Raw genomic sequence first — 14,053 nt, 5'->3', positions numbered from 1 at the left:
GCCTGCAGCCTGGCAGTATTAAGCGGACTCGCGGCCGGCGACGAGCTGCGAGTGCGCTTGCGCGCGGGTCGGGCGCCGGGGTTCTTGAGTGTGCTGAGGCGAGCTGTGTGTGCGTAACCATGCAGAGTGCCGACTCCCAGAACACCCCCAAGCGGCCCCGGCGCGATGGCAGCCCAAGAACGCCGCCAGACTCCCCTCTCGCAGACGCAGAGACGTCCCCGAGCCACGATCTCGACCCGGACTACCGAACCTGGGGCCCGGAGCAGGTGTGGTCCTTCCTAAGGCGCTGTGGCTTCAGCGATTCGGAACTGCTGAAACGCTGCCGAGGTATCATAGCTGGGTTGCTGAGGGGCCGCGGGGCTGGCGACCCGTGCCCGCGACAGCCGGGCCTGAGAAGAGGGCGCCCTGAGGCGGGGGCCTCTAAGAGGGGCCAGAGCGGCCAAGGGAGACCGGACGCGGGAGGCGTGGACTGAGGGGTGGACTGAGGCGGCGGCGCCGAGGAGGGAATGACCTGAGGCGGAGAGCGAAAACCTGAGGCGGCGAGCCCCCGGAGAAGGGGACCCGAGGGAAGGGAAGGGCAGACTTGACACGTGGGAGGCATCCGAAAGGATGGACCTGTGGCGGCGGCGCCCAGGAGGGATGACCTGAGATGGAGAGGAAGGAGAAATGGGGCGTCTGGGGTTGGGGACCCGTAGGCAGGGGGCGGACTTTGGGGGTTGGGACCCTGGAGGAGAAAGAGGGAGCAGCTAGTCTAACTCTGGTGGGCTTCTTCAGGAACTTAACAACCCGGCGCCGGAGAGGCGAGTCTCGGGTCCCTTTTTTTTAGAAGAACCTAAGTGGGAGGGTTGCTGTCACTCATGTTCACCAGGTTCAGGACACCCCTCTGCTGATGCAGCTGCATGAACACTAGCCACGTTAGATTATGTGGGGATGCTCGAAGGGGCTGCCCAGGTGGCGCTAATGGTAAAGAACCCGCCAGCCAATGCAGGAGACTTACTAAAATGAGACGCAGGTTCCATCTCTGGGGAGTCGGAAAGATTCCCCTGGAGGAGGGCATGGCAACCTACTCCAGTATTCGTGCCTGCAGAATCCCCATGGACAGAGGAGCCTGGCGGGCTGCAGTCCATGGGGTCGGAAAATATCGGGCATGACGGAAGCAATTTAGCACACACTCTCTGAGTGCTTGAAAGTTTGTGTTTCCTCCGCTCCCCTCCCAACCGGGAGTTTTTCTAACGGGGAAAGAAAATTTTTGTTAATCTCTTAATCCTCATCGCCTACCGTACCATCCCGGTAGGACTCTACGTGCTTGGTGCCTGTACTTGCAGAGCTTGGTGAAGATCATGTTTTGTTATCCAAAAGCAGTTTCCCTCGCTAACTCTAAACTCTAGAGTGGCTCAGTTGACCTCTGAACTCCCAGGAGCTTGCAATTTGGCTTGTAGGTTATGAATTTTAAGCAACTTTATTGGCTCAAGTTCAAACATCCATCCACTTGAAATCTACTGAGCTTCCTGTAAGCGATGTGAAGCTTAACCTCTGCTTTACCCTCTGAAGTGTTCAATAGGAAAGTGGGTGTGATTTGCAAATTCAGAAAACTTTTGCAGTTTGAGGGTGGAGCCCTGTTTGCTTAGGCTGGGGACTAGGGTGGGAGGATCTTTAGTGGTTCAAGTCTTAAGAATAGCTTGATGGATGTTGCACCTAACTACAGCCAGACAATGTCTTGTTAGACTGAGGTCACTTCTCCTCCAAAGGTTCTGGTTATCTCTGCTTGTCCCTTCTTTATCCTATAAAAAAAAAATCTTTTTTTTGAGCCACTTGCAGATTTCTGAGATCAAAGCATTCTCCCTATTGCAAATAATTTTTCTCATTAATTAAAGTCTGTCCCTAAGTTCAGATTTTTTAAAAAATTGAAGTATGGTTAATTTACAATGTTGTGTTAGTTTCTGGTGTACATCAGAATGATTCAGTTATACAAATTGTGTGTGTATGCTATGATCATTTGTGTCTCTTTGTGACCCTATAAACTGTAGCCCTCCAGGCTTCTCTGTCTAAGGATGCACGAACACTGGAATGGGTTGCCATTTCCTATTCCAGGGGATCTTCTCCACCCAGGGATCAAACCTGCATCTCTTGTGTCTCCTGCATTGGCAGGTGGAATCTTTACCACTAGCGCCACCTGGGAAGTATGTGTGTATATATATATACACTTGAGATGTATATATATACACCTGAGAAGTATGTATATATATATACATTTATTTATATATGCATGCATGTGTGCATGGCTTCAGTCGGGTCTGACTTTTTGCAACCCTATGGACAGTAGCCTGCCAAGCTCCTCTGTCCATGGGATTCTCCAGGCAAGAATACTGGAGTGGGTTGCCGTGCAATCTTCCCAGCACAGTGATTGAACCTGCATCTCTTATGTCTCCTGTATTGGTAGGCGGGTTCTTTACCACTAGTGCTACCTGGGAAGCCATATATACACATATAGAATGTAGTTCCCTGTGCTATACAGTAGGAACTTGTTGTTTTATACACAGTAACTTGTGTACAGATTAATTTTTATTTGACAAACTAAGCACAAGGTGCTGGGTCCCTTTCCTCATTTTGGAATATGATTTACAGGAATTTAGAAGCTGTGATCCATGTTTTTTAACATGGTATATTTGAGATTCAAAGGTCACACAACTAGAAAAAAACAGAGTTGGATTTTAAGATTAGGTCTTTGAACTCCAGAATTCATCCCAGCTATATCTTAACAAGTATTCTCATCAAAATACGCTGAATTTCCCTCAGCAATACAGGAACAAATAAACCAATAAGAAAAGAAAAGAGAACATATCCAAAGTTATAAAGTCAGCTAAGAGCAAGGAAAAAAACACCCCAGTAGGAAAATGAGCAAAACACAAGAACAAACAGTTGACAACCAGCTTGTAAACACAGAAAAAGATATTTAAAGATTGATAATAGAAATGGGTAATCTAATAAAGTTGATGAAAGTATCAATTTGTTTAACCCTGGACAGTTTGGAAATACCTTTTGCTTACAGGGAATTTCACTTGTAAAAATTTATAGAAATATTTGTACAGTGTCCAGAGAAATATATTCAAGAATTATTCTTCTAACCACTAGTTATAAAGAGCAAAAAAATAGAAATTTTTTACTGGACCAGGCCCTGCTCACCTGACACCTGAACGTTCATGCTTTGATCTAACTCACCCTAGCCTTGTAAGGGCAAGGTTGGCTGTAAACTTGGGGGCCCAGAGTCACCTTTGCCCTCCCACCAACAAACCCACGTGGGAGGTGCTGAGTCCTGAGTGTTTAGCATCCACACTATGTGACCCTGAGCTGGCTCCATGGAATTTTCCAGGCAAGAACACAAAAGTGGGTCTCCATTTCCTACTCCAGGGGATCTTCCTGACCCAAGGATTGAACCTCCATCTCTTGGCAGGAGGATTCTTTACCACTTCGTCACCTGGGAAGTACCTTGTTGCCAGTACTTGTTGCCAGCTGAAATCTTGGCCTTCTCTGCCTACTGAAGCTGAATGAAAAATATGGAAACAGAGTTTGGAGGAAATAGAAAAGTGGCTTTTATTCTCAGCTGGCGGAGAGGGGAACACAGTAGGCTCCTGCCTGAAGAACTGTGCCCCCACCCCACCCCCGCTCCACGAGGAGTCTGGGGGCTTATGTAAAGCAAGGGCTTGCAGTCAGGAGTCAGTGATGAGGAATAAAGGTGATAGGATCTTGATTTCTTCCTCTTGTATTGTTTCAAAGACAATCATAAGCTGGCATTAGTAACCCAGTGATTGAGTCTGGCAGTTAAGTGGCTCTGTGGCCTTCTTTCTGATATGTAACTACAAGGTGAAGGGTGTTGTAAGGGTAAACACCAGATAGGGGGATGTATTTAGCATAGAGTCAAAAGAAAATAGGTGAGAAGTGTAGCTCCTGCAGAGTTAGGGGGCAGAAAAGCAAATTCAGACATTCAGAATTAGGAGCAAAGTGAAAAAAACTAGGAATGTTGAGACCTGCTCACTATTCCTTTATATTTGTTCTCAGGAAAGGGAAAGAGAAAAACTCATTGTCCTTTTCACTGTAACATACTGGATGCTCTAAAAATCTTGATCTGAGTAAATTCTGATGGATCCAAACTGAAAGAAATGAAAAAGCAAATGCTGTAAATATTGAAATCATTTATTTTTTCTCTGTTTTCTTCCATAGAGAAGAGAATGTCAGGTTCGTTACTGCCCTTTCCTGAAGATCTTGGAATAAGGTGAGAATGATAAAATTCACATTGTATCCAAGCACACTTAAGACCTTTTGATTCACATTTGAAAGACAAAGCCCAAGATCATTAGTATTAACTGTCCTCATTTTAAATTTGTAGGGTTTTAAAACAGAATACCATGCCTGCTGTTTAACAGTTGTTTTTGTTTTTGCTGTGCAAATCCTGTGTTTAGTATTACTAATGATTCCTGTTTAAAAATTTTTGCTGACAAACCTTCATGAAGTTTGTAGTAACCAACTTTTTACTCTCAAGTTCAGAATAATTGAATTATTCACATCAGAAAATGTAGAACTGATAGGAAAAAACATTAGCAAGCAAAATGCAGTCCTATCTTGAACATATTTCTAGGTTTTTTCTAAAGGTGTCTTAAGACTGAAATGCTTCCTTGGTGTTAAAGACACTGTCCGAAGAAGTTTGGCATTTTTCATTTGAATGATATGGGACAATTTATTTAACCCTTCAGTTTCTGCACCTGTGAAATGGATACCTGTGTGACAATGTGTGTAAAGTAATTAGCACATGATAAGCCCTTCATAAGTTATATGTATAGGTTGAGGTCTGTATGTATGACTGGAGATTCCAGGATCTAGATCTAGGTCTGCTTTAAAGATCTAGGTTGAGGATCCAATATCTAAATATTCCTTAAATAGAGACTTTATTTCTATTGGAATTGACAACAGTAGTAAAATACTGTCTTTTTTCTGGAATTCCACTTAGTTAAGTGTTGTTTGTGGGAACAGTAAGCAAAGAATCAAAACAAAGGATTATACTTGAGTTACTTTGTGCATTGCTGCTTAGTAGTTGGTAAGGGAAGTAGATTGAGGGAAGAGATCACTTTAGGACTTTTAACAGACTTCATTCCTCCAAATTCCCTCTTACTACCTATTTCTTACGTGTAGTAGTTGCTTACTATTTGAACTGAATGGATTTTTCTAGTAGAGTTTTGCTTTAAAAGGGAAACGTGTAGTTTGTGGATCCAAATACTATTGATTTATTCAGCAAATATTTGTGGAGGACCATTATGTGTTAGGCATTCTTCCAAGAACTTGGGACACATGAGTTAACAAAATAGTACAAATTCCAAAAGGGACACTATATATCACGTCTTTTTGTGTCCATCTCTTAACTCTGACGTGGGTTCTGCAGGACTCCTTATAACTGTTTTTCTATACAGCAGCCGCTAGCTATGTGTTAAAATTAATTAAAATGGAAATTTTAATTTCTCAGTTACACTGAGTCACAGTTCATTTCAGTTCATTCACTCAGCTGTGTTCGACTCTTTGTGACCCCATGGACTGCAGCACGCCAGGTCTCCCTGTCCATCACCAACTCCCGGAGTTGACGCAAAACTCATGTCTGTTGAGTCGGTGATGCTATCCAACCATTTCGTCCTCTGTCGTCCCCTTCTTCTCCTGCCCTCAATCTTTCCCAGCATCAGGGTCTTTTCAAATGAGTCAGCTGTTCCTATCAGGTGGCCAAAGTATTGGAGTTTCAGCTTCAACATCAGTCCTTCCAATGAACATTCAGGACTGGTTTCCTTTAGGATGGACTGGTTGGATCTCCTTGCAGTCCAAGGGATTCTCAAGAGTCTTCTCCAACACCACAGTTCAAAAGCATTGTTATAGCCACGTGTTCTGGGAAACAAACTCACTCAGAAGGACAATGCAGATAGTGAAGTGCAGATTGCACTGGTGGGCCCACGGCAGAGTCTCCTCTTAGCCAAGGACCCCAACCAGTTTTTGTGAAAACCTTATATACCCTAAGTGTAAGTGCCCAAACCCACCTCCCCAAATTCCCTGAAACTAGTCTGAACAAAGGAAGAGAAAGATACAATCAAAGGTAACCCGTGATTCATATGCCCTAAGCCTAGGTAGTTAACAGTGGACAATTATCAGTAGGCCTGTGGTCATACCCCAATAAGCATAATAGAATTTATGATTCTATTTGGTTACACAGATAATTAGGGTATTCTTTTAGGCAATGGAGAGTCTAGGTATGAGCCCTGGGGTTCTTCCATCCGGGGGGTCTGGTTTTCCAGTTGCTGTGTCGTTTCCATATGTACTGGGCATATAGCTCAAAGTCCACAGTCTGGCCCAAGATGGAGTCCTGCTTTTAAGATGGAGCCTGTTCTGTCTGTTTCCTCCTTCAGCATCAATTCTTCGGCACTCAGCTTTCTTTATAGTCCAGCTCTCACATCCATACATGACTACTGGAAACACCATAGCCTTGACTAGACGGACCTTTGTTGACAAAGTAACGTCTCTGCTTTTTAATATGCTTTCTAGCTTGGTCATAACTTTCCTTCCAAGGAGTAAGCATCTTTTAATTTCATTGCTGCAGTTACCATCTGCAGTGATTTTGGAGCCCCAAAATATAAAGTCTGCCCCTGTTTCCACTGTTTCTCCGTCTATTTGCCATGAAGTGATGGGACCGGATGCCATGATCTTAGTTTTCTGAATGTTAAGCTTTAAGCCAACTTTTTCACTCTCCTCTTTCACTTTCATCAAGAGGCTCTTTAGTTCTTCCCTTTCTGCCATAAGGGTGGTGTCATCTGCATATCTGAGGTTATTGATATTTCTCCCAGCAATCTTGATTCCAGCTTGTGCTTCCTCCAGCCTAGCGTTGCTCATGATGTACTCTGCATATAAGTTAAATAAGCAGGGTGACAATATACAACCTTAACGTACTCCTTTTCCTATTTGGAACCAGTCTGTTCCATGTCCAGTTCTAACTGTTGCTTCCTGACCTGCATATAGGTTTCTCAAGAGGCAGGTCAGGTGGTCTGGTATTCCCATCTCTTTCAGAATTTCCCACAGTTTATTGTGATCCACACAGTCAAAGGCTTTGGTGTAGTCAATAAAGCAGAAATAGATGTTTTTCTGGAACTCTCTTGCTTTTTCGATGATCCGGCGGATGTTGGCAACTTGATCTCTGGTTCCTCTGCCATTTCGAAAACCAGCTTGAAGAACTGAAAGTTCACGGTTCATGTATTGTTGACACCTGGCTTGAAGAATTTTGAGCATTACTTTGGTAGCATGTGAGATGAGTGCAATTGTGCGGTAGTTTGAGCATTCTTTGGCATTGCCTTTCTTAGGGATTGGAATGAAAACTGACCTTTTCCAGTCCTGTGGCCACTGCTGAGTTTTCCAGATTTGCTGGCATATTGAGTGCAGCACTTTCACAGCATCATCTTTTAGGATTTGAAATAGCTCAACTGGAATTCCATCACCTCCACTAGTCATACTTCAGGTGCTCAGTAACCATTTATGACTGGTCGTTACCATTTTGGACAGGGCAGATATAGAATATTTCCATTTTGACAAAGTTCTCCTGCTCAGAGCTACCTTTGAGGATCCCACTGGGATCAGCTGAAGTTGTTCACATTAGTACCAATGCAACTGATTAAGTATTTTCCCCTTGTTTCCTGTTTTACCTTTCCTAACCCTCCACTCCATTTCCCAGGATTCACATCCCAAAATAAATTACCTGTATGCAGGCTCTTGTCGTAGGCTCTCCTTTCTATGGGGAAATCAGTTTAGACAAGTACTCCTGTATTTCCTCATGATTAACTGATGATTGTAAAAGGTTTTTCTAAAAAAATATTAATAACAAACATTGTCACATAAATGTATACATCGGTTGTAAGAAACATTACATTTCAGAAATGATGAAATACAGAAATAAAATCTTCTTGTAGTCTATCCTGGCCCAAATCTTTGTTTAAAGTATTTATTTGGGGACTTCCATGGTGGTCCAGTGGTTAAGAATCTGCCTGCCACTGCAGGGGACACAGACTGGATCCCTGGTCTGGAAAGATGCCATGTGCCTTGGAACAACTAAACCCATGTGCCGTAACTATTGAGCCTGTGCTCCAGAGCTCAGGAGATGCAGCAAGAGAAGCTATTGCAGTGAGAAGCCTTCGCACCACACCTATGAGTAGCCCCCACAACTAGAGAAAACATGCTCAGCAAACAGAGCAGCCAAAAAACAAAAGTATTTACTTTATCATAACTTTTGCCAAAACAAAGACATTTCCAGGTTTTGGGTGGCTTTTTAATATACTTTAATCAGTAATTTTTTTAATTAAAATTTTATTGAGGTATAATTGACATGTAATATTATAGTCATTTCAAATGTATAATGTAATGATTCGGTATTTGTATATATTGAAAAGTAAAAGAAAAGAAAAGTGATCACCATAGTAAGTCTAGTTACCCTCTGTCACCATACAAAGTTACAAAGAAATTTTTTTTCCTATGATGAGAAATTTTAAGATTTACTTTCTTTGGAATTCCCTGGCAATCCAGTGATCAGGACCCCGCACTCTCACTGTCGAGGGCACAGGTTCAGTCCCTGGTTGAAGAACTTAAGATTCTGAAAGCTGCGCAAGGAAAAAACCAACACCGAAAAAACAACAAAAGTTTACTCTCACCAGTCAACAAAAAATTAGAATTCCATATAAAGGAGAAATAGAGAATTTTATTTGAGCCAACCTGAAGATTATAACCCAGGAGACAGCCTTTTAGAAAACTCTGAGGAATGTTCTGTCTGTTAGAAGTCAAAGACAGTCATGTACATTTTTGAGATAACAGATGGTACATCAAAGTGACGCACTGAAATTTTACATACAGTTCACCAGAGATTCATACTCCAGATCTGCACATAGGAGTAATGTGTCACCATGACCTTTACAGGGTTAGGAAAGGAAAAATTCGTCTTCTAACGAGTTACATTGTTTACATCAGAAGGAAAAACAGCATTTTTTTTTTTACACTCAGGCCAGCATTCTCACCTTTGAAGAGGTCTGGTTAATATGTAATCCAGATACACACTGCACATTAGAGAGGGCCCAGCACAAGCAGGGAACAGGTTATACTTAAATTTTCTTGCCTTGCCTTAGAATATAAAATGTATTTTATCATTTGGCAACTTTGAAACATGTACTGCAATATTAATTGACTATAGTCATCATAATGTGCATTACACACCCATGACTTATTTTATAGCTGCAAGTTTGTACCTCTTGAACCCCCTTCATGCATTTTGGTCACCTCCTCATGGTTTCTATATGAATACGGTAGCTTCTTTTTGTGGAGAAGGCAATGGCACCCCACTCCAGTACTTTTGCCTGGAAAATCCCATGGGCTGAGGAGCCTGGTAGGCTGCAGTCCATGGGGTTGTTAAGAGTCAGACAGGACTGAGTGACTTCACTTTGACTTTTCACTTTCATGCATTGGAGAAGGAAATAGCAACCCACTCCAGTGTTCTTGCCTGGAGAATCCCAGGGACGGGGGAGCCTGATGGGCTGCCGTCTATGGGGTTGCACAGTTGGACACGACTGAAGCAACTTAGCAGCTTAGCAGCACCTTCTTTTTGAGTTCTAATTAAGTAATGAATACTGCATATCAGTTGAGGGAAAGACTAGGCAGTGAGGTTGGTTTAGGTTTGGTATTGTTTTATGCTGTGATTCTTGGTTATGCTGTGCTGTGCAACAGTGCTTAACCTTTGTCAGTTATAGCTCTGCCTTTAAGTACTTCTTGGGCCTGGCCTTTTTCTGTGCTTGTTACGTCAAACAGCTGAGGAGAGGGGAATAGTAAACACAAAGCATGCTGCTTCAATGGTTTATCAGCTGTAATGATGCTTCTATACATTTTAGGAAAATTATTCTTAAATTCTGTAGTTACCCTGAGTTTCAGGGTACAACATAGAGGTCAATTATAGTTCTTCTGGTTCCAAGTCTATTTAAGTACTTTTAGCAAACAATTTGGAGAAGGCAATGGCATCCCACTCCAGTACTCCTGCCTGGAAAATCCCATGGACGGAGGAGCCTGGTAGGCTGCAGTCCATGGGGTCGCTGAGGGTCGGACACGACTGAGCAACTTCACTTTGACTTTCATGCATTGGAGAAGGAAATGGCAACCCACTCCAGTGTTCTTGCCTAGAGAATTCCAGGGACAGGGGAGCCTGGTGGGCTGCCGTCTATGGGGTCACACAGAGTCGGACACGACTGAAGTGACTTAGCAGCAGCAGCAGCAGCAACAAACGATTTACATTTCAGTCTGATTAGCTAGCGGATTGATGAAACCTAACCCCTTGCCTTCTGCTTCAGCCAGGTATCAGGCTGACATGCCTAGACCATTTAGTAAGTGTAAATGGAGACTAATTAATAAGTGTAAATGAAGCAGGAAAATTAACTACAGGATTTTGAGCTGTTAAATTCCTATTCTTTCTCAGAATTTTAGTATTATGAGTAATTACTGATAGAGGAAGATAGGGAGGTATAAATGAAGCTAAAACTATAAATATTTGATTCATGCTTAAGTCATACCTGTACTCATAAGTCAAACTTGGACCTTTGAAACTCGTCACTATAGTGAATTTTAAAAGTCTATTCATGATCTTGGTTTTTTTTTTTTCATTCATGATCTTGTGACTGATCACCACCCCTGCCAAGAAGTTTTGTATTATTCTGCATTTCCTTTCATTGTATCCTAGATACTTCTTAATTGACATAAGCGACAATTATATCTCTTTGAAAGTTACTTTGATATGACAGAGACTCAGATTGTCAAAAAAATGTAGTTTTCCTAGATGTGACATCTTTGCCCATTTAGGTAGATGACTTTGTTTACATACTCACCACAGGGTTACACTAATAAACTTCTAGATTCTTATACTTGAAACACTGCTGATGGGACAGATATTCACTTGGACATCAATAGTAATTTCTATAACACCTGTAATCATAATTAAAATTCTGTAGTTCTTGAGGGCAGGGACTGAGTCTGTTGTAACCTCAGTGGTGAACACACTGTTTAATCCCTCTGCAGCCCTGTGAGGGAGATATTAATAGTATTATCTCTGTGCTATAGATGAGAATATCAATATACCAAAAAAGGTTAAGTGACTTTTTCAAGGTCATGTAGATTCCATGAGAAGATGTGAGCCAGTTCCGGCTGATTCCAAAATCCTTTTTCATTATCACTGTACTCTACTTCAAAGAGACCTGGCTATCTTGAGATTTCACTTACGTAAATCAAGCAAATTTTAGGATCATTAGGGTAGATGTTGGCATTGGTTAGGTTAAAGTAAGTTTGAAGTGTATATTGAACATTCAGTGATGCAGATATGGGAAGTGTTGAAATCTGAATTTACCAAGAAAGGAGGATTAAGGGCAAAAGTCTCATGTCTCAAAAGAAAAGGAAGGAGAGGGTTTCTAGGGAGGAGTATGTTTGAATTATTAATTGTCCTTTTAATCTGACTTCTATTCTAACAATCTAAAGTTGATTATATATTCCAGGATTATTATTAAGCAAATAATGACAGATTTGCTTATCCTGTTATAATTTTAGTTCCTATGGGAAGAAAATGAAGCTGCTTAATCATATCCAAGATACAATGAAGGTAAGAGAAATCTGAGTTTATTATTATTTTTTAACATAAAGTGATATAATTCAGTTATGTAGAGGTCATTTTTAAAAGAATGGAAAGAAAGCTCTTTTCAGTAATTGGATTGAGAGTAATGGGTTATTACTTTCCTAAACTTTCTGCATTTTCTAAAATAACCATAGAGTATATAAGTCAAGAAAAGCTAAAATATTTTAAGCACATAGAAAGTATACATAGGCTACTGCCGAGCTTGTCAGATCTTAACATTTTGCTTAATTTGCTTCAGATCTTTTATTTCTAGAACAAAATATTAGAAACAATAGAAGGCCTCCTTTGTATCCCTCTTGAATTCTGTTTCCATCCTTTTTTCTCCAAGAGTAAGCACCATCCTGAACTTGGTGTTTAATCATTTTCTTCAATGGTTTTTGGATTTTTTACTACATGTATATATCCATAAACAGTGTATAGTACTGTTTTACATGTTGTTTTTAAACACTGCTGCTGCTAAGTCACTTCAGTCATGTCTGACTCTGTGCGACCCCATAGACAGCAGCCCACCAGGCTCCCCATCCCTGGGATTTTCAGGCAAGAACACTGGAGTGGGTTGCCATTTCCTTCTCCAATGCATACAAGTGAAAGGTGAAAGTGAAGTAACTCAGTCATGTCCGACTCTTAGCGACATTATATACATGGAATTTCATTCACAGTAAGTAGCCTTCTAATGTTGTATTTTTGAGAGATATTCATACCAACACATATAGCCCTACCCTTAGTCATAGAATAACAGGTTTTTCTTTTTTGCTATCTGGGTCTTTGTTGCTATACATGGGCTTTCTCTAGTTACAGCTATTCTTTGCTGTGGTACACAGGCTTCTCATTGTCGTGGTTCCTGCTGTTGCAGACCATGGGCTCTGGAGCACTCGGGCTTTAGTAGTTGTGGCACGTGGGCTCAGTAGTTCCAGCTCCCAGACTCCAGAGCACAGGCTCAGTAGTTGTGGTGCACAGGCTTAGCTACAGTATGTGGGATCTTCCCAGACCAGGGATAGAACCGATGTCTCCTGCATTGGCAGGCAGATTCTTTACCACTGAGCCACCAGGGAAACCCTAGAATAACTTTTACATTAACATTACTTAATCAGTTTTGGTAAACATTTTTATCAAATGATGGGTCAAAGAGTAGGTATAGGCCTAAAAATTAGTTGTTTATTTTTCATCCCCCAGCCCCTTCCAGACATTTTAAAAGCCGTGTTTTTCAGACTTAGTGTCCCAAGAATCATTTTAAAAAGCAATCAACTGCCTAGCTCCCATCTCAGAAATTCTGATTATGGGAACTTACTTTAGATACCTAGGAATGTGCATTTTTCACAAGCTCTTCAGTGTAGTTCTAATACCATAATTAAAGAAATTTTTTTTTTTTTAAAAAGGAAACATATTTCTTGATTGGTTAGTGATAAGAAATGTACAACATTGCTTACCCTTTGACATCTATAGGGTAAGGAAACTTAGTTTCAGATCTGGAAGAGGGGACAGGGTTGTCATTCTCCTTTTACCAAGTCACCATTTGTATTTTTCGTCAGAGGTATTATATGCACTGAGTTATCTTAGATCCTATGACCATTTTACTTCTACAAATTAGTCTGCTTATTTTCCATTGAAAATCACATTTGAAAATTTGCTTCAATTCCACAATAACATCCTTTTAGAGATGAAGTAGTGATTCTTAGAGTAAATTTATTTAATCCCAGCCCTTTTTTGAAAAAGTTACCTATTATTAAAATACTTCATTTTCATAAAGAAGTAAATAGAAGGATCACTTCCAAAGATGATATCTAAATATTTCGTCCTGCAGTTGGAAGACAGTTACTGTCCTCCATTCTCTTGTGTCCCTCCTCAATAGCTGCAGCTTGGGTGGTCTCTTCAGGCAGGGCAGAGATAAGATGAGTTTTCTTCATTAGTTGAGATCATCTCAGATAATCTGAGGTCACTTTTTCACAATTTGCTGCAAAAAATCTTTTCAAAGTAATTTTCAAGTCAGTAGTTTCATTTATTCCCTTTTATTTATTTTTCTATTTTTCATGGAAAGCAAAATTGTTTAACCTCATGTATGAACTATAGTCACTGAAAATAGTTCTTAAAGCTACTAAGTGCTTGAGTCAGTGAGTCACTGTCTAGTAATGAAATTGATACCTTTTTGACCTTGGTTCCATCAGCAGTACAGTTGAACAAAAAATTGATTTCTACCCTAATTTGACATCTACCTTTATTTCTTTTTAAATAAAAACTGCTTTAGTGAGATAGAACTCACATACCTTACAATTCACTGTTTATTTTTTCATTTTTATTTTTTATTGAGATGTAGTTGATTTACAATGTTGTGCT

At 41.0% G+C, this 14,053-nt stretch overlaps 1 protein-coding gene across 5 annotated transcripts in view; it reads left to right on the top strand.

Moving 5' to 3' along the window:
- Positions 1-14,053, top strand: part of SAMHD1 (SAM and HD domain containing deoxynucleoside triphosphate triphosphohydrolase 1) — a 67,436-nt gene continuing 53,383 nt past the window's right edge. For 4 of the 5 annotated variants that reach the window (XM_061437491.1, XM_061437492.1, XM_061437494.1 and 1 more), the window contains exons 1-3: positions 28-327; positions 4,219-4,270; positions 11,638-11,689. In XM_061437491.1, coding sequence (XP_061293475.1) covers positions 120-327; positions 4,219-4,270; positions 11,638-11,689 — 312 coding nt within the window. In that variant the 5' untranslated portion in view covers positions 28-119. Of the gene's footprint in view, positions 328-4,218; positions 4,271-11,637; positions 11,690-14,053 lie in introns of all 5 variants that reach the window. The other variant, XM_061437490.1, reaches the window with a different exon arrangement.

The sequence above is a fragment of the Bos javanicus genome, chromosome 13, assembly GCF_032452875.1.
Source record: "Bos javanicus breed banteng chromosome 13, ARS-OSU_banteng_1.0, whole genome shotgun sequence".
NCBI classification, from domain to species: Eukaryota; Metazoa; Chordata; class Mammalia; order Artiodactyla; family Bovidae; genus Bos; species Bos javanicus.
The sequence above is the reverse complement of the archived record's forward strand: the minus strand, read 5'-3'. Positions and strand labels throughout refer to the sequence as shown.